Raw genomic sequence first — 18,226 nt, forward strand, 5'->3', positions numbered from 1 at the left:
CAATGTACTTATTTTATAATGTTGTTGTGAATTATTAATTAAATGAATGAATAACATAAAGCTCTAAGAATTATGCTGGACAGAAAGTATGATGTAAGTGTTAGATGATCATATTATTATTATTATCATCACCACCATATTATCTTTCAAAAAGTTTGGCTGTGAAGGGGAAGATGGGTAGGACAGTAACAAGAGAATGCAGAACTGAGAGAAGATTCTCCACAACAACCCTGAGGTAGATTTATTATCATTACCCCTGATACACACAAGGGAAAACCAGAGGCTTAAAAAAGTTAAAGGACTTGCTTGAAGTCACAAAAAATTAGAAATGGTGGAACTGGAATTAGAAGCCAAGTCTTGAAAGCTTGAACTGCACTGTACTGCCACATGATCTACTGCCCCTTTCTACAACAGCATTACTGTCTCTCATTCTCAGTTACATACTCTCCACAACTCCCTTCCCATAGTTTAAAAAAAAAAAAAAAAAAGACACACTGAGAGATTAGGGTAGAGAAGCACCCTAACTGATCCACTGCTATCTCATTAGGCCAGTGGCAGTTGAAAAGAAAAGAAGGAAAAAAAAAAGGTTTTGCATGTCTTTAGGCAGGAAATGCGCTCTTCATTTTCAGAGTGACTCCGCAGGGACTTCACACTTCTCATTAACTGCCTGGTCCCTGACAGCACTTCATATGAGCAGCCCTTGTGTTAGGAAGTCAATGAGGATAGGACAGAAAGAAAACAAGATCTAAATTACTATCTTCCTTTTCACTGGGACTAAGTGCATGCTACCACAATCTCAGAGGTTTGAAAAGATTCACCTCTGTGAGTAAAGATAGTGAAAAGCAAATGTAACATAAACACCAAACATACCTTGATATCATTGTCTATTCCACCAGAAATAATCTGGTCACTTGTGTCATTGAAGGTCACAGCTAACACCTGGTAGGTATTCTGAAATGTCTGGATGGCTGCTTTCTTCCGGATGTCCCAAAGCTGAAGCAAAAAAGAGGAAAGTCTATGTTAACAACACTCCAAGAAGTAACTGCATAATATACTCCTTGGTCCAAGGACTTTAAAGAGGTGAACCCATTTCTAGAAGCATCCAATTCAGAAACTTCTCTGGGTATCCTAGTTACACGGTGAGAAGTGACCACAATTTTGCCAGGGTATCTATCTGAAGGTTGGTGAAACAAATCATTTTGATTATATCTTCAGAGTCCTCTGTTAAAATTTAAATACATATAGTTAATCAAATCCTCTACCTGCTCAGTTCATATATCCTTAGCACAGCAAGAATATCAGACCAGTGCTTTTAAACAGTAGATCCTACCTTATTAGTAGGCTGCAACTTACATTTAAAAATATATACACAGAGAAAATTACATCAGCAAAAACTGCAGAGTAGGAAATACTAAAAGACTGTCCCTCTACAAAAGCAGAGAATTACCTACCAAAACAACTAGCAGAATCAACTTTATCAGAACTCTAGAAACGAATCAAAAGTTTACAGCAACTGGGCTATTAAAAACCGACAACAAAACACAAACCACCTGAGTCTTAGGAAGAGTTTGTAGTGTTTTAACTTGCTTTGGTTCTATCTCCCGAACTCAGCAATACCTTTAAGGACAATAGCCCATATTCCCAATATAGGTTCCTGGTATAGGAGGGAACAGAATGGACCTTATTCCTTAAAGAACTGTAGTTGTTTTTACCTGTCTGGTGTCTCCCTGAAGAATGGGCTCAAAGGGTTTTCCTTTATTCTGCCTAACCTGGAATTCTCCTAGGCCAGAGGTGTTTGTCCAAAGCATTTACAGACAAATGCCATCAACCTCTGCTGGCTGGGGCAAACAAAAGGCAACCAAACAGCCAGGGAGGAAAGGTAGAGGAATGAGACAATTTGGAAAATGAGGGAGACTTTGAAAAGCCTACATGTTCCTGGGACTTTAACAGGTAGTTTGCATACCTATAGCTGGGCACATGCTCAGAAAAAGACCTGAGAAGGCCGTATGCTCTGACCCAGACTCTGTATAAGCAGGAAGAGAAGACTACTGCAGAGTCGTAAGCTGCCAGGCTGCAAGGTGAAGGCAGGCCCCAACACACACACGCACACACGCGCGCACACTCTCTCTCTCACACACACACACACTCTCTCTCTCTCCAAAGACTGAGAGAGTTTCTTCCCCCCCAGGTGATTAAGGAAATCTTTGCTGAACCATTAGCAAACTACTAAGCTAATGAAACAGAGAATTCAGTGGTCATACACAACTTTACAAAATTATATCAGAAAATGCATTAAACAAATAATGGTTTCAAAAAGCATTAACAAACCTTGAGGAGAATCTAATTTCCAAAGTTGCCATATTATCATATTCAAACATCCTGTTCTCCACAAAAAAAGTATGAGGCATGAAAAAAGCAAAAATCTATGGCCTTTCAGTAGAAAGAAATGAACATCTTTTCAACAAAGTGTGCTGGGACAATTGGATAACCACATGCAAAGAAATGAAGCTAGATCCTTACCTCACACCATATGCAAAACTTAAGAGTTGGGTCAAAGACCTAAATGTAAAAGCTAAAATTATAAAATTCTTAGAAGAGAACATTGGGGTAAATCTTCATGACTGTGGATATGGCAATGAGTTATTAGATGTGACACCAATATTTTAAAATATTTTATTTATTTAAGAATAAAAAATTACCCAAGATTAAAGATGAGGACAGAATCTTAAAAGCAGCAAGAGAAGAGGAGACAGCTACCTACAAAGGAGTTCCCATAAGACTATCATCTGATTTCTCAAAAGAAACCTTACAGACAAGAAGGGGATGGAAAGTAGTATTCACAGTCATGAAAAGTAAGGACCTGCATCCAAGATTATTCTATCCAGCAAAGCTAACATTTAGAATGGAAGGGCAGATAAAGTGTTTCCCAGATAAGGTCGAGTTAAAGAAGTTCATCATCACCAAGCCCCCCCCCCCTTTTTTTAAAAAAGATTTTATTTGTTTTTTAGAGAGAGGAGAAGTGAGGGAGAAAGAGAGGAGAGAAACATCAATGTGTAGTTTCTCCTCATGCACCCCCTACTGGGGACCTGGCCTGCAACCCAGGCATGTGACCTGACTGGGAATCAAACCAGTGACCCCTAGTTCTGCAGGCTGGCAATCAATCCATTGAGCCACACCAGCCAGGGCTCCAAGACCTTATTATATGAAATGGTAAAGGGATTTATCTAAGAAAAAAAGGAGATTAAAACTACATACAGTAAAATGACAACAAACTCACAACTATGAACAACTGAATCTAAATATCACAACTGAACCTAAAAAAAACAAAACCAAAACCAAAAACTTAGCAAACAACTAGAACAGGAACAGAAACACAGAAATGGAGATTACATGGATGGTTATCAGTGGGGAGGGGAAGGGGGGAGAAGGAGGGAAAAGGTACAGGGAATAATAAACATAATTGGTAGGTACAAAATAGACAGGGAAAATAGTTAAGAATAGTATAAAAAATGGAGAAGCCAAAAGACTTACATGTATGACCCATGGACATGACTAAGGTGGGGGCGGGGATTGCTGGAGGGAAGGGAGTACAGGGCGCAGGTGGATAAAGGGGAGGAAAAAATGGGACAAGTGTAATAAATAATCAATTTATTTATTGATTAATACTTTTAAGAAGGGGGGGAAAACTTGTACATCAAAGGATAGACTCAAAAAAGGAGAAAATATTTGCAAATCATGTATCTGATAAAGGTCTAGTATCCAGAATAAAAAACTCTTATAACTCAGCAACAATACAAAAAGCCCAATTAATACATGGGCAAAGGACTTGAATAAATTTTTCTCTTCAGGAGATGTAACAACAGACAATAAGCCCATGAAAAGATGCTCAACATGATAAATCACTTGGGAAATACAACTCAGAGCAGTAATTAGGTACCACTTCACACTCACTAGGATGGTAATAATAATTACAGACCTACATAGAAAAATAACCAGTGTTGGCTAGGATGTGGAGAAATTTGAACCCTCATACATTGCTGGTGAGAATGTAAAATGATGTGACTGCTATGGAAAACTTTGGATGTTTCCCGAAAAGTTAAATATAGGCCCTGGCTGCTGTAGCTCAGTGGCATGAGTGCCACCAAGGGGTCTCTGGCTTGATTCCGGTCAGGGCACATGCCTGGGTTGCGGGCTGGGGCCCTGGTTGGGGGCATGCAGGAGGCGACCTATCAATGCTTCTCTCCCACACATTGATGTCTCTCTTTCTCCCTTCTTTCCTCTCTCTCACAAAAAACCAAAACAAAATCTTTAATAAAAAGTTAGCCCTGGTTAGTGTGGCTCTGTGGATTGAGCACCTGCCTGCAAACTGAAAGGTTGCTGGTTCAATTCCCAGGGGACAAGCCTGGGTTGCGGGCCAGGTCCCTCGTTGGGGGGCATGCGAGGGGCTACTGATCTGTGTATCTCTCGTGCATTGATGTTTCTCTCCCTTTCTCCCTTCCCCTCTAAAATAAATAAAACCTTAAGAAAAATAAAAAATAAAAGTTAAATATGTAATTACCATATGACCCAGCAATCTCACTTCCAGATATATGCCCGAGAGAAAATAGGTGTTCAGTTATACATGAATGTTTATAGCAGCATTATTTACGATAATTTTTTAAAAGTAGAAAAAACCCCCAATATACATCAACAACTGATGAATGAACAAACAAAAGGTGGTATATCCATACAATGGAATATTATTTAACTGTAAACGGAAAAAAACTAGAGGATACAGAAGGCCACATACTACTTGATTCTATTTACAGGAAATGTCCAGAATCAGCAAATCCAGAGACAGAAAGTACCTTAATTGTAGGCAGGGGCTAGAAGGTAGAGGAAAGTAGTGACTCCTTAATAGCTACAGGGATTATTTTGGGGGGTGATAAAAATGTTCTAGTACTGGATTGTGGTGACAGTTGCACAACACTGTGAACGTACTAAAAGCCTCACTGAATTGTATGCTTTTAAACGTGGTTATAATGGTAAATTTTATGTGAATTTTACCTCGATTTTAAAAAATGATAGAAGGTACCAGAGAATGTCACATTTAGAAAGAGGTAGTTATTTAAGTAGACGTAATAAGGGGGATATACACTGGGTCATAGTACAAAAGGTATTCCTTAAAGTGGATCATTACTTTAAGTGTTTAGAAGTTATTGTACTTAGACCATCTCATTTAACCTCAACTTTTATAGATGAGAAAACTGAAGCTCAAAGAAAATGACTTACAGAGCCCTTAGCGAGTCAAGAACAAAGGGACTAGAATTTAGTACTGATTCTGTTAATATTGTATTAACTTAAAAGTATTAGAATGTGGGAATTATAATTACTATAGTAATATATGCTTATTTTAAAATTAAACATTTATTTAAATGGCTGCTTGATTTATTAATAATAGGTGAGGGAGATGAAGATTAGGTATAAAAACTCTAGAACTCCATACTCTAACTAAGCAATTTGGTTCTATTTTTAAAAAGAACTTGTAATACAACATGGGGCCACACTTCTAAAGTGCATACAATAGAGAGGGCCTACAGATGTTTCAATAAATGACTGACAGATTTGAGAAGACAAACCATGAAGAAATGTTTTAGGAGCATGAGTCATTTCATTGAAAGAGGTCTTTGTGGGGTAGCTGTTCCAAGTTTTAAAGGGCTCTCACAAAAGAACAGGATCAGCCATGGACTCTTAGTAAAGGCCATGGGTTTAAATTTAATCCTGTGGTAAACAAGTAGAGTCTGAGTTGTCACTGAGATGCCTCTTCTTCCCAATTTTTGGAATTTAAGATGAATAGTGGCTTCCACTTCATTCATGGAAACATGAGCTATAAAGGCTTAGGTTGCTGTCACTCAGGTAAGTCCAAAAAGAGTGCTTCATTCCTCTTCCAGAGACCCAACCGCCAGCTCCTGCCCGTCTACTCCTCTGGCTACAGAGTCAAGTTCAAATGTCTTAGTTTAGAAATGAAGGCCTTGTTAATCTTGTTCCAAATAGCTTACCAGACTTACTACGAGCTTTGTCTTAGGAATCTCTACTCAGGTCAAATCAACCTTTATCTAAAAACTATGATAAAGTCTGATTTAAATATTTTAGAATTTTAGTTCCAGACAATCATAATTTTTTAAAAAAGTATTTTGAAATATTCACCAACTTACAAAAACATTGAAATTGAGAGAACCTTTTTCTGCCTAAATCATTTGAGTGTTGCTGATGTAATGCCCCATCACTCCTAAAATATTTTATTGTGTTTCTCTTACAAAGATGTTCTACATAATCTCAATACAAATCAGAATTAAGAAATTAACACTGATACATTACTATGATCTGATCCTCGGATTTCATTCAAGTTTCACTACTTGTTCCAATAAGGACACTGAAAGTTCAAACTCGTATGTTGAATTTATCTGCCATGTTTCTTCAGTCTCCTTCGGCCTAGAAGAGTTTTTCAGACTTTCCTTGAGTTTCATCATCTTGACACTTCTCAAAATTACAGAGAATTATTAAGAATGTTCTTCAGTTTGGGTTTACCTAATGTTTACTTATGATTAGATTTAAGTTATGCATCTTTGGAAGAAATATCACTGAAGTGATGTTGCATTTTCACGGTACCCTATTGAGTGACTCAGAATTTTGATTTGCCCACTGCTAATAAAGCTCAATTTGATCATTTGATTAAGATGTTCTTTTGACAAGCTTTCTTGCCTAAGAAATTTAAGGTGCATCTAGTATGTTCTTGTCTGGTCCTGAAATAAGAAGTCCTGGTTCCTTTTAGTAGCAAAATGGTCTTTAAAGCCAAGACCTGGACAGTAGGTATGCTCATTGCTCAGGGTGTTGTGATTCCTAAACCCTCTCAATGGGCAGTTAGAAAACATAGGTATACACACACATCTCCATCTATTTTTTTTCTATACCTACCTGCTTGTATATTGAATGTCAGGAGTTCACATTGATACTTTCAATTTGACACCAACAACACAAGATGTATTTTAGTTCTCTCTTTTAGGATTGGTAACTCCTTTCTCTAATAGTAAGAAATCTATCTCCCATTATACTTACATGTATTTATTTGATCAAGCTTCCTGTATGCAACCAACCTCCCATATCCTCTTCCATCCTTCCCCTGCATGGATTTCCTCCTTTTCCTGCTTGAACTGTGATTCCCATTCTCGGCTGACTCTATGTGGACCCCTTCCCTCACCCCACTTAGGTCATCCTTCTGTATGAACGAACATTCTCTTCATTCTGCTCAGGCTCTAATACCCTCTCTACCCCTCCCTTCCCCAGGGATGCCATCTTCATCCTGCCAACCTACAGACTCCCTACCTGAACGGTTTCCACCCTTTGTGGGCACCATCAGCTCAGGCTCTTAAACCCACATTGTCTCCTCAAACAATGTGCAGGTGATCCTTTTACCCCACTAGGGCACTGACTCTCCAAGCTTGGCAGTTTCCATTCCACACACCCCCCCACCCCCGCGCCAATTCCCCACATTGAGATACCTATCCCGTGTTGTGTGGATGCCCTCCTTATCCTACTCAGTCTCCGTCTCCCTACACTGGACTGCCCTGTCCTGTGTGGATGCTCTATTTAGCTCCCCTGGCTCTTACACACTACTCTGGGCCACTCTGGCCCACGCTCCACCTCTCACTCAAACATATTCCCTGCTTTGGTCTACATAATGAAGCTAGGACTGAACTGTTTGTGAAATGGAACAATTTATTTGTGCACACACATGATTTCACTTGACTGCCTTATTAAAAGACAGAATGAACTGCTCAAAACAGCTTGAAAACTACTAATATGGATAATGCTCAGGATACCACGTCTAGACTGAAAATGCAAGACTTGCTGAAACCTTTGCTTTCTATTGAGCACTCTTACAAGTAAAAAGCAACCTGATGTTTTTCCTTTAGATAAGCGGCGGTTACTAAATTCCTGTACTTTTAAACCTAGTGCCAGAAAATAGTAACACAAAAGCATTCCAACTTGACAACTAAAAAGTCTATGTAAAAGACAGTGAAGCATTCATTATAAATATGTGGAAATTTAAAATAAGGAACTGGTTAAAAAGCAGTCACCTTTAGGCAATGTGACTTACTGCCTAAATAGTCAATTGATCTTTGACAAAGGAGCAAACACAATGGAGCAAAGATAGTTCTTTCAATAAATGGTGCTTAAACAGCTGGATATCCACATGTCGAAAAATTAATCTAAACACAGACCTGACGCCCTTCACAAGAATTAACTCTAAATGGATCACAGATCTAAATGTAAAACATAAAATATGAAACTCCTAGAATGTACCATAGGAGAAAACCTAGATGACTGTGGGTATGGCAATGACTTTTTAGACACTATACCGAAGACACAATCCAGGAAGAAAAATAACTGATAAGCCGGACTTCATTAAAACTAAAAACTGCTGCTCTATGAAAGACAGCATCAAGAGAATGAGAAGTCAAGCCACAGACTGAAAGTATCTGCAAAAGACACACCTGATAAAGGACTGTCTATATACAAAGAACTCTTAAAGCTCAATTATAAGAAAACCACCAACCTGATTAAAAAAATGAGTTAAAGATCTTAACAGATGCCTCACCAAAAAAGGTATACAGATGACAAACAAGCATATGAGAAGATGATCCACAGTATATGTCAAATTAAACTGACAATGAGTTACCACTACACATCTATTAGAAAAGCCAAAATCCAAAAACTTGACACCAAATGCTGATGAGGATGCAGAACAACAAGGACTCTCACTCATTTGCAAAATGGTACAGTCACTTTGGAAAATAGATTGGCAGTTTCTTACAAACTAAACATACTCTTATCATACGTTCCAGCAGTTGCACTCCTTGGCATTTACCCACAGGTACTGAAAATGTAGGTCTACACAACCTGCACGTGAATGTTTACAGCAGCTTTATTCATAATTGCCTACTCTTGGAAGCAATAAAGATGTCTTTCATTAGGTGAATCCATAAATAATGGAACATTATTTAGCACTAAAAAGTAATGAACTATCAAGCCATGAAAAGACATAGAGGAATCTTAAATACGCATTACTAAGAGAAGCGAATCTGAAAAAGCTATATATACTATATGATTCTAACTATATGACATTCTGAAAAGGCGAAATTAGGGAGATAGTAAAAAGATCAGTGGTTGCCAGGGCCATGGAATGGATGAACAGACAGAGCACAGAGAATTTTTAGTGCAGTGAAAATACTCTGTATAATACCATAGTGACGAATACAGGTTGTTATACGTTTGTCCAAACCTACTGAATGTACATCACTAAAAGTGAACACTAGTGTAAACTATGGATTTTGGGTAATTATGAGTCATTGTAGGTTCATCAGCTCTAACAAATGTACCACTCTGGTGCAGGAGGATGTGCATATGTGGACAGTGGGTATAGGGGAAATCTCTGTACCTTCCCTTCTATTTTGCTGTGAAACTAAAACTGCTCTAAAAATAAAGTCTTAGTTTTTAAAAAACCTCATTTCAGATCTACTGAACCAGAATCTAGGTATTTTTTAACATGTTCTTCGGCTGATTCCGATATGAACACAGTGAAAATCATTGGACTAAATGACCTTTGAGATCCCATCCTGTGTTACTAAACCACATACTGACATTTTTATATACTGACTAACTTCACAACGGCCTTGTAAGATGTGTATACCACTGTCACCACCGTAAAGATTGAGAAACTGAGGATAAGAAAGGTGAACTGCCTAAGATCACACAATTAAGTAAACCGCTTAGCCAATAATCCAATTCAGGCAGTCTATTTTATTCCAAATCACGATGGTCTGATTTGATTTTAATATTATACTGTAGGATACATAACGTGTCTATTTTGAGAAGTAACTGCTAAAACAAAGTTGTGGTGAGAATACAGCACAGAGGGTAAGGCAAGATAGGGTTCATATCATGTCACCTCAGAAACTGCAACACTCAGAAAGACAACAACACCCACCTTAACTGTACCATCATCACTGCCAGTGCAGACAAGCTGGGGGCCCCTCCTGGCCGGGTAACAGGAATTCACAAAGGAGGTATGTCCCTTCAGCCTTTTAACCCTTTCGCCTGTTTCACTATCCCACACTGCCACAGTTTTATCTGTGGATGCTGAGAAGAGCATACTAGAAGGTAAGGAAGAACAAAAAAGAAATAAGTGAATAAACACCAGTAGTCTATCTTTCCCACTTACTAAAATGTACCAAATTCTTTAAGATCACTGACACGTTGTCCTCTGACAGTTAGGCACACAATGCTAGAATGCCTGCCTCATCTTCCCAACCAAAATCCTACTGGTGCTTTAGACCCCGGTTATAAGGTCTACCCTAGTAAAAAAAAAAAAAAATTTCCTTCTATCAGTCCCCAAATGAAATAGTACCCATTTAATACAGCACTTTTGTCAATCTTTTCCTCCTTCATGAGAGACACCACTTAAACATAAGACAATCTCCCACTTGGAAATGTTTAATTACTCTTTGCTGCGTAAGTAAGAGGAACTAGAAATTCCTAACCCAATGGCTCAGCAACTCCGACCCTTTCTCTAAAAATCAAAGTTTTAATTTTGTCTCTGAGGATAATTCCTAAGTTATTTTATAAGGCTTTCTTTACTCAAATATTAATAGGAAAAGTGTATACAAGGCTATGCACCAGCTGATTCAGGGGACCCTGAGGTTTTAGAGGTCGAAGGTGTAAAACATTGACTATTTACTGAAATGTCTAATGGGATTAGATACATTTGTATAAACACATTCCTGTTATCTGGTTATTCTAAAATTATGCATTCATTAAAATGTTTATAATAAATAGTATGTTAAGACAGATATATTAGGTGAATAGGGTTTAAGGAAAAAAAGCAGCAGCAAGATTGTAAACATAGCTCATAAAAACCACACAGTTTTGAGTAGGAAAAAAGGCTTGAGAAAAATGTATCATAATTTTAACAGTGATTATCTTTGGACTGGTAGGAATATGGCTTATTTTTTCATTGTTCTGTTTTTGAACTTCTCAAAACAGTATTTTCTTACTTTTATGTTAAAAGAGCTAATTTCTACATAAGATTATTTTGCCTTAAGAAAACAAGTTTGTTTGCGATGTTGATATGATAGGTGACAGAGGTGATGTACTGATAAATGCCTACATGGAACAGTAAACACCTTTCTTGGCGTGACAGTGATAAAAATCAAGTAATTTCCCAAACATAGCAGTTTTTGAAGGCATGGTCTCCTGAGAGAGAAAACTCAAGGATGAAACGTGAAAGGATACCAAGAAGAATTAGTGGAAGCAGCAGCTGTCATTCCACCATGCAGAATACTCACCTGCCATCTGTGTTATAATGCAGTTCCATCACTGCTCCACTGTGTCCCTTCAATGTTGCATAGTTATCACAGTCACCATAGACATTCCACAACACTGTTAGGGAGACAGGGGTTCTGTGAGCATTACCAGGCAAAAAGAAATTTAGTACTGGCCATGGAAGGGGTACTTAGGAATTTACCAGAACAACAGTTCTGAAATGACAGTCCCCTGGAACACTATTGGTTCTATCAGCTGGACCAATTTTCCTGATGCTGTTAACACAAATAATGCATTTTAACATTTTATAAGGTACAACAGTTAGTGGATATAATTTTTTAAACCTTAAGTTATTTTCCTATAATATTTAAAAAGTTGACACTCACTCTTGCTTGTCTCTTACAGTGGCGCTTATGGAAAACCTAGGAAGCTGCAAATGACTTGAAGGTCACATGGCCACGGCTATATTACAATTCAATCCACATGTACTAAGCACCTATAACATACCAGGTGCTGGGGTAAGATGAGATAAATGAACAGACACAGTTCCTATCCTCAGGGAGCTTGCTCTAGCAAGGAGTAAAGTTTAATGAGAATTACTAAGGAGTACCTCTTTACATAATAAGGTACATATATATAGTAGTTTTTTTTTCTTGCTAATATAACAATTTCTAGTTTGTTCAATAAAATGAGGCATATCAATAACTCAAGGAAGTTCTGCAAAGATACTTAGGCCTTCCAGATGCTTGACCACCAGAAAAGTTTAAGGGTCATAGAACTAGAACACCTAAATCAAAACAGTGAACACCTAAACTACAACACTTAAACAGTTATCACCTACCCTGAGGTAGGGTTACAAGCAAAGAGCTAAAGGACTCATTTCATCTCACAATGCAGCAAATGATGCCAGAAGAAATAAAGTCAGAGGCCTCTTTTGTTATCTTCTTTGTCACTTTTTCTCACGACTCTCCCAAAGTGATTTTTTCCTACTTATTTCTTGAAAATGGGTGTTTCTGACTAGTAGCTGGGAATCTGGTAGCAGATCCTAATGATGTACAGGTAGACTGACCAAGTGAGTTGCCATTTTAAGATGCTCCCCTCCTTCCCATATGCTAAGATTCTAAGAGTGAATCAAGAGGAGGGCCTCTCACCTTTGGGGAAAAGAAAAGTTATCTCTCTCTCCACTACTCCCATTAAGCTGTTAAACATAGAATTCTTTTCTTGCTTAATCAGCTCAAGAACTGCCTCCATGAGGAAGATATTCTCAAACTAGAGCGATTCACTTTCCAACTAGGAACATAATTCCTTCTGTATTTACCAGTTGGACCCCAAGTTCTACAACCAAGACCATTTGTATTTTCATGACCCTAATTTAACATGTTAGCCATGTTATGTGATCAGACTGGTATCTACTGTGGCACCAAAGATTTAAAAAAAATAATCATTATTTGGCAGAGAGCGCAATTACTCCAAATTCAAGAACGATGCCTTACATATCAGTCGGTCAAATCCTGCAGATGCTAAGGTGGATCCACTGGGGTGAAACTTGCAGCAGTACACTTCCCCTTCATGTCCTGAGAGAAGCATGATTGGGGCTTGAAGAGAGGAACACCTTGGAGGCCCCTAAACAAAAAAGAGACATACAGAGTAGTTATTGGATACCAGGAAAGGAAGCTGAAAAACTGGGGGAGGTGGTGTAGGAAAAAGACAAGGGAAACAATGAGTGGATTTATCTGGATTTAGAGAATTACAACTCTTTTCACATGTGTGCTTCCATGTGCATGCTCTCCTGCTGAAGTTTCCAGTGTCTGCCTATTTCAGTAGCTTCCCCCCCACCCCCCCGCCGCCCTCACTCAGCTCCTGTCCTATAGTCGATCTTTAACTGCTCCAACATGTTAAAACTCATTTCTTAAGGACTCATGGACAAAACCAAAGGGGAAGAGCTGAGGGAGGGAAGGTGGGAGGGGGCAAGGGAAAGAGGTGGGGGGGAGGCAGAGACAAATGTATTTAAAAAGTAAATAAATAAAAAATAAATAAATCATCATAAAAAAAAAAACAACAACTCATTTCTGTCTCAGGATCTTCACACGTGTTGTCCCTGACAGGAATCCCCTTCCCATTAAATCTTCCTGTGTTCGGCTCCTTTCAAATGTTTCCTGTTCAGAGAGTCTTTCCTCACTCACTCAAACTCAGGCAGTACCCATTCTCCCCTCTGTACCCCTCTCACCCTACTGTATCCCCTCACAGTACTTCTCATGACCTGAAATTACCCTCCTTCTGTATGTGTTTACATATTTTGCCTTTTTTCTCACCAGAAAAGCTCTGCGAATAGAGGGATCCTGCCTGTGGCACTCAACACTATTTTCCCAATCTCTAGCTCATTTAACAAATGAACAATTGCACTGAGTTTCCCAACAACAATGCAGGGGACAGATTACTGGGAAAGGTCCTTTTGACTAGGGTCTTGACATTAAGTCTAGGCTTGGGCAATATGCTGGAACCTGGACTGATATTCTTACTTGCCAGATAGACGAACAAGTACATTATCGATAATCCCCAAATCTCTTTAGTAGTTTCCGGTTTATTCATTTATTTTTAAAATAGTATGTGCCAGACACTGGGAAAATAAACAAAATTTGTGTTCAGTGGATTGCAGAAAGAGGGAGGGAGAGAAAACAAGTAAAGCTTACAGATGGTGGTATGTGCTACGAAGAAAAACAAAGCAGTACTATGAATTAGTGGGCACAGGGTATTGCAATTTAAAGGGGATCAGGAAAGCCCTAATTAGAAGTGGCATTTGAACAAAGATTTGGAGGAGCTGAGTATGTAAACCATATGAACACTTGGAAGAAGAGTATTCTAGCAGAGGGAGCAGCAAATGCGAAGGTTTTCAGGCAGGAACATTGAAACCAGTGTGACTAGAACAAGTGTGAGCAATGGAAAATTGGCAGATCAGAGAGGTAAAAGCAAAAAGGACAAAAGGTTGTAAGGATTTTGGTTTTACAGTGAGTGAAGTGGAAAGCCACTTCAGTTTTCAGCAGAGGGTAACATAATCTTTTGTTTAGAAGGATTCTTCTGGCTGGACTGAGAGCAGGTTGACCATATAAGAGCAGGAACAGGAATACCAGACGACCCTACTGCAATATTGCCAGGCGAGATAGTAATAGCTCAGATGAAGAGCTAAGATGGAGGTGGTCGAAGTGGTAGCAATTGTAGCTATCTTTTGAAAACGGTGCCAGCTGGATTTGCTGACTGGCTGCTTGAGGAGTTGAGAGCCAGGACATGTATTTCTTTAACTGAGCCTAATAGCACAGGAGAGGTGTGATCACTACTTCTATCTTACAAGAAATGCAGTAAAGAACATAGGCTCTGGGTTTTAAATGTTTCTATCATTACTAGATAAGTCTGTTTTCCCATACACAAAATGGATAACAGTTCTACTAACTCTTTAGAGTAATGGAGTTTTTTTGTATTTTTTTTTAAAGGCATTTAGTACAAAGATTCAATGAATGCTAACTATTCTTCCGCTGTTGTTAGTAATAGTGTAGGAAATAAAGGGAAAAGCAACTTGCCCAAGGTTCCAACGTGAGCTAGTATCATTTCCTTCCTTCCCTTCCCTCATTCATTCATTCACTCATTCTCCATCCACCCACTCTACAAACTTTTCTGAATGTTTATTTTACGCCGAAACCCCGGAAGACTGAGAATGCAAAAACCATGGTCTCGATTTTAAGCTCAATATCCTTAACTTTAATTTTAACGCCACCTCACAGGAAGGTCGAGACGCTGAAAACGGGAGTCAAACAGGGAAGGACGGAATATCCGCAGGGTGTCGGCCACTTTTACAGTGTGTTTCTGCTCTAACTCCAGGTAGAGATTCTCGTTCCGCCCTGCAGTGCGGGGGAAAGGACCGGTGTGGGATCACCCTGTGCAGCGCTTAGGAGAGAGATGGAAGATGAGCTGAGGGCCGAAGGCCGCCTACTTCACTCACCGCTTGCAGCAAAGCTCCCGGCGCCGCCTGCTGCTGTCCCGCTCCGGGGCCCGACCCCGCGGCTCCCAAAAGCAACTCATGCCGCTGCCTCTTGACTGGAACCAGCGGTAACTCTGGACCCTTACGCTTCTGTTGTTCTATCATGGCGGCAGCCCTCTTCCCAACACCGCCACGGACCGCGCTGACACTCTCGGGCACCGCACGATTGGTTACGACTTAGTCCTTCCCCTAGAACTTCCGGCTTGGAGAAACCAATCGGCTTCCCATAGTCCCCCTTGCAACGCCGCCCTGGATGGTCTCCGGTTACTGGTCAACTCTTTCTGATGTCACCTTAGTACAATTCCAGGATTGGTGGAGGGAGCTGGAGTCCCGCCTGGGCACGCTGTGTCTTGTGGGTGGAAGCGCGCTGACTGGATTTTGGCGTTCCGAGCAATGCTGCGGCGGGGAGACCGGGACCGGACGCCCAGTAAGTGTGAGGAAGGTCGGGGGCGGGCGGCTGCGGAATCTAGAGGCGGTCCCTCGGTTGTGCGGTGTGAGCCCGGACCGTCTCAGCTGAAGTTTTAATTGCAACGGGTAGAGGTGGGCCCAGGTAGTCCAGCTCGGGTATGCGGCAGCCTGGGTTGCCCTTCTAGGCTGGAGCAGCGCTTTGGGGTCTCTGTGGTTGTCGGCGGCCAACGACGGCCGACTTGGGCGAGCGCCTACCGTGCTCCGCCGTGTGCCAGGCGCTCCCAGGTAGAAAAGGCCCGTCTCCCAGCTTCCATTAGGGTCCTGTTTGAGGAGGCCGACTTGTTTCTGCAAGCCTTTTACTAGGGCCTGCGTTGTGCCCTGTGAGAGACAGAGAGGAAAGAAATGTTCCACTCCTGTCTCTCCAGAGCACAGTCTCGTTGAGAAATTTAGACTCATGCCTGTGTCCTGCGCCTTCTCCTTAGTGGTCCAACTGATATTTATTGCGCAAAGCGTGAAGGATACATTGTGGACCAAACATGGTCCCTGACCTCAGGGGTTTGAGTCTCGTGGGGAAAACATGTTAAATAAAGCATTTCACTAAGAAATGTGACATACGTGCGACCTAGGAGAGGCACCTGATGTTTTGAGTGCCTGAAATAAGGAGGAAGACTCCTCCGAGGGAAGGATACCTGAAGAGATACCTGAAGGAAGAATTCTAATTAGGCCGGTGAAGAGAGGCAGACTCTTCCATATAAAACAACGTGTGCAGAGGCGCTGTGACAATGGGAGGACACTGACCAAAAAGCACAGAAGCCAGTGTGACCAGTACGAAGAGAATGAAGGGGAAATGAAGGGGAGTACGGTACAAGCTGAAGCTGGAGGCGGGTAGAGGTCAGACCTTACAAGACTTTGTAGCTTTTACTAGAAGATTGACGCGGGGGCGGGGGCGGGGGGCGGGGGAGTCGTGGGGGGTGCGTGCGTGCGTGTGTGTGTGTTTGGCTTATTTTTGATGAGGAGCGGGTGGTGTGCTGAGGGAGAGGGCTTGATCCCTCAGGGGCTCAGCAGTGTGAATAAATGGAGGAGAGATAGATGCATTTAGGTGAGAGCTTTTGGCAATGAGGACTGAGATATTGGTGGAACTGCAGAAAGTTGGACAGATTCTAGAGATTTATAGGAGTTAAAATCAAGAGCATTTAGTGATGGATTGGAGTCAAGGAGTGAAAAGAGAGGACTTCCATGTAACTCCTAGGTTTCTGGCTTATGGCAATTGCATAATTGTTTTGGGGGGGGGTGCATGGGAAAGGAGAGGTCATCCTGACGTCCAGAAGGCAGTTTGAAATATGGTGTTGGAGCTTAGGAAAGAGATTTAAAAAAAAAAAAAAAAAATATATATATATATATATATATATATATAAATAAAAATTTGGGAGTAATTTGGATTTGGTGGTAATTGAGCCATAGGTGTGAGTAAGCATCTAAGTCAGAACCTTGAGTAGTTCTAACAACTAATGGCCAAGAACAGGCGCATGAGCCTACAGGAGAGAGAGAAGAAAGCTAGAGAGCAGGATCAGAGGAATGTAGTCAGAAGCCAGGAGATGGTCTGTGTCAGAAACTCCTGGAATTTGTAAAGACGGTGGGAGGATGTGGAAGGGAAAGGGGGTGGGGGTCACCACGGATCCAGTTGAGAGTGATAAAGAAATTGAGTTCACGGGAATGGATGGGATCCAAAGTGTAGTTACAGGGAGCAGCCTTAGGAAGATGGACAATTTCTCCATTTAACAGAAAGGAAGCAGGAAATGAAGGCAGTAGATATATGTTGGCTGTTTGTTTGGTATTGGTGAAATGAGTTCTTTTCTCATGACTTTTATTTTCTCTACAAAGTACAAGATGGACTCATACACTTAGACAGGAGGTCAGAGATTGGAGAAAGATTGGGAAATCATAGAGTGTGGCAGAATAGTTCACCAGAGAAATGTAGATATCGCAGAATTAAGAGCCCATTTGAAGTTGGAGATCATAATTTTCTTCCAGCAATATTAGGCTATTTTGTGCAGTCATGGAGACAGTATACCCATGTATGGAAGGGACTGTGGATTTGATTTGCTTAACACACATTCCCATCTCTAATGTGCCTTCTCTTACTGAAAATTCTGGGATACTAAAAATAATCTCTGGGACTCCTTTGCACCTAAGATGGGAATTGAATATTGAACTGAGTTAAGTGTGGAGATAAGGGTGAGAAGCATCCAGTTTTGCTGGCAGATACCAAAGCAGAAGCGGTGAGTTTTTGTAGTCAACAGCTTTCTAGTTTAGTGACTTTATGCAATGATAGATATGACTTTCTTAATTGTGGCAAAGACTTTTTTTTGTGGATTAGGAGTTGTTCCTGAAAGTTCTATTAGAGCTTGTTTGTATAGCTCTTGTAGT

At 40.4% G+C, this 18,226-nt stretch overlaps 2 protein-coding genes across 4 annotated transcripts in view; one reads left to right on the top strand and one right to left on the bottom strand.

Moving 5' to 3' along the window:
- SNRNP40 (small nuclear ribonucleoprotein U5 subunit 40) overlaps positions 1 to 15,539 on the bottom strand; it is a 28,590-nt gene extending 13,051 nt beyond the window's left edge. The window contains exons 1-5 of the mRNA XM_054571879.1: positions 15,353 to 15,539; positions 12,855 to 12,984; positions 11,385 to 11,478; positions 10,028 to 10,193; positions 871 to 993 (exon numbers count right to left, since the gene is read on the bottom strand). Coding sequence (XP_054427854.1) covers positions 871 to 993; positions 10,028 to 10,193; positions 11,385 to 11,478; positions 12,855 to 12,984; positions 15,353 to 15,496 — 657 coding nt within the window. The 5' untranslated portion in view covers positions 15,497 to 15,539. The remainder of the gene's footprint in view (positions 1 to 870; positions 994 to 10,027; positions 10,194 to 11,384; positions 11,479 to 12,854; positions 12,985 to 15,352) is intronic.
- A 198-nt stretch (positions 15,540 to 15,737) lies between these two features.
- ZCCHC17 (zinc finger CCHC-type containing 17) overlaps positions 15,738 to 18,226 on the top strand; it is a 56,646-nt gene continuing 54,157 nt past the window's right edge. For 2 of the 3 annotated variants that reach the window (XR_008528991.1, XM_054571880.1), the window contains exon 1: positions 15,738 to 15,818. The gene's annotated coding sequence lies outside the window, so the exon portion shown is untranslated. Of the gene's footprint in view, positions 15,819 to 16,425; positions 16,691 to 18,226 lie in introns of all 3 variants that reach the window. The other variant, XM_054571881.1, reaches the window with a different exon arrangement.

This window comes from Pteronotus mesoamericanus, unplaced genomic scaffold (assembly GCF_021234165.1).
Source record: "Pteronotus mesoamericanus isolate MK-2021 breed Mesoamerican mustached bat unplaced genomic scaffold, CSHL_Meso_final contig_221, whole genome shotgun sequence".
In the NCBI taxonomy this organism is placed as follows: domain Eukaryota; kingdom Metazoa; phylum Chordata; class Mammalia; order Chiroptera; family Mormoopidae; genus Pteronotus; species Pteronotus mesoamericanus.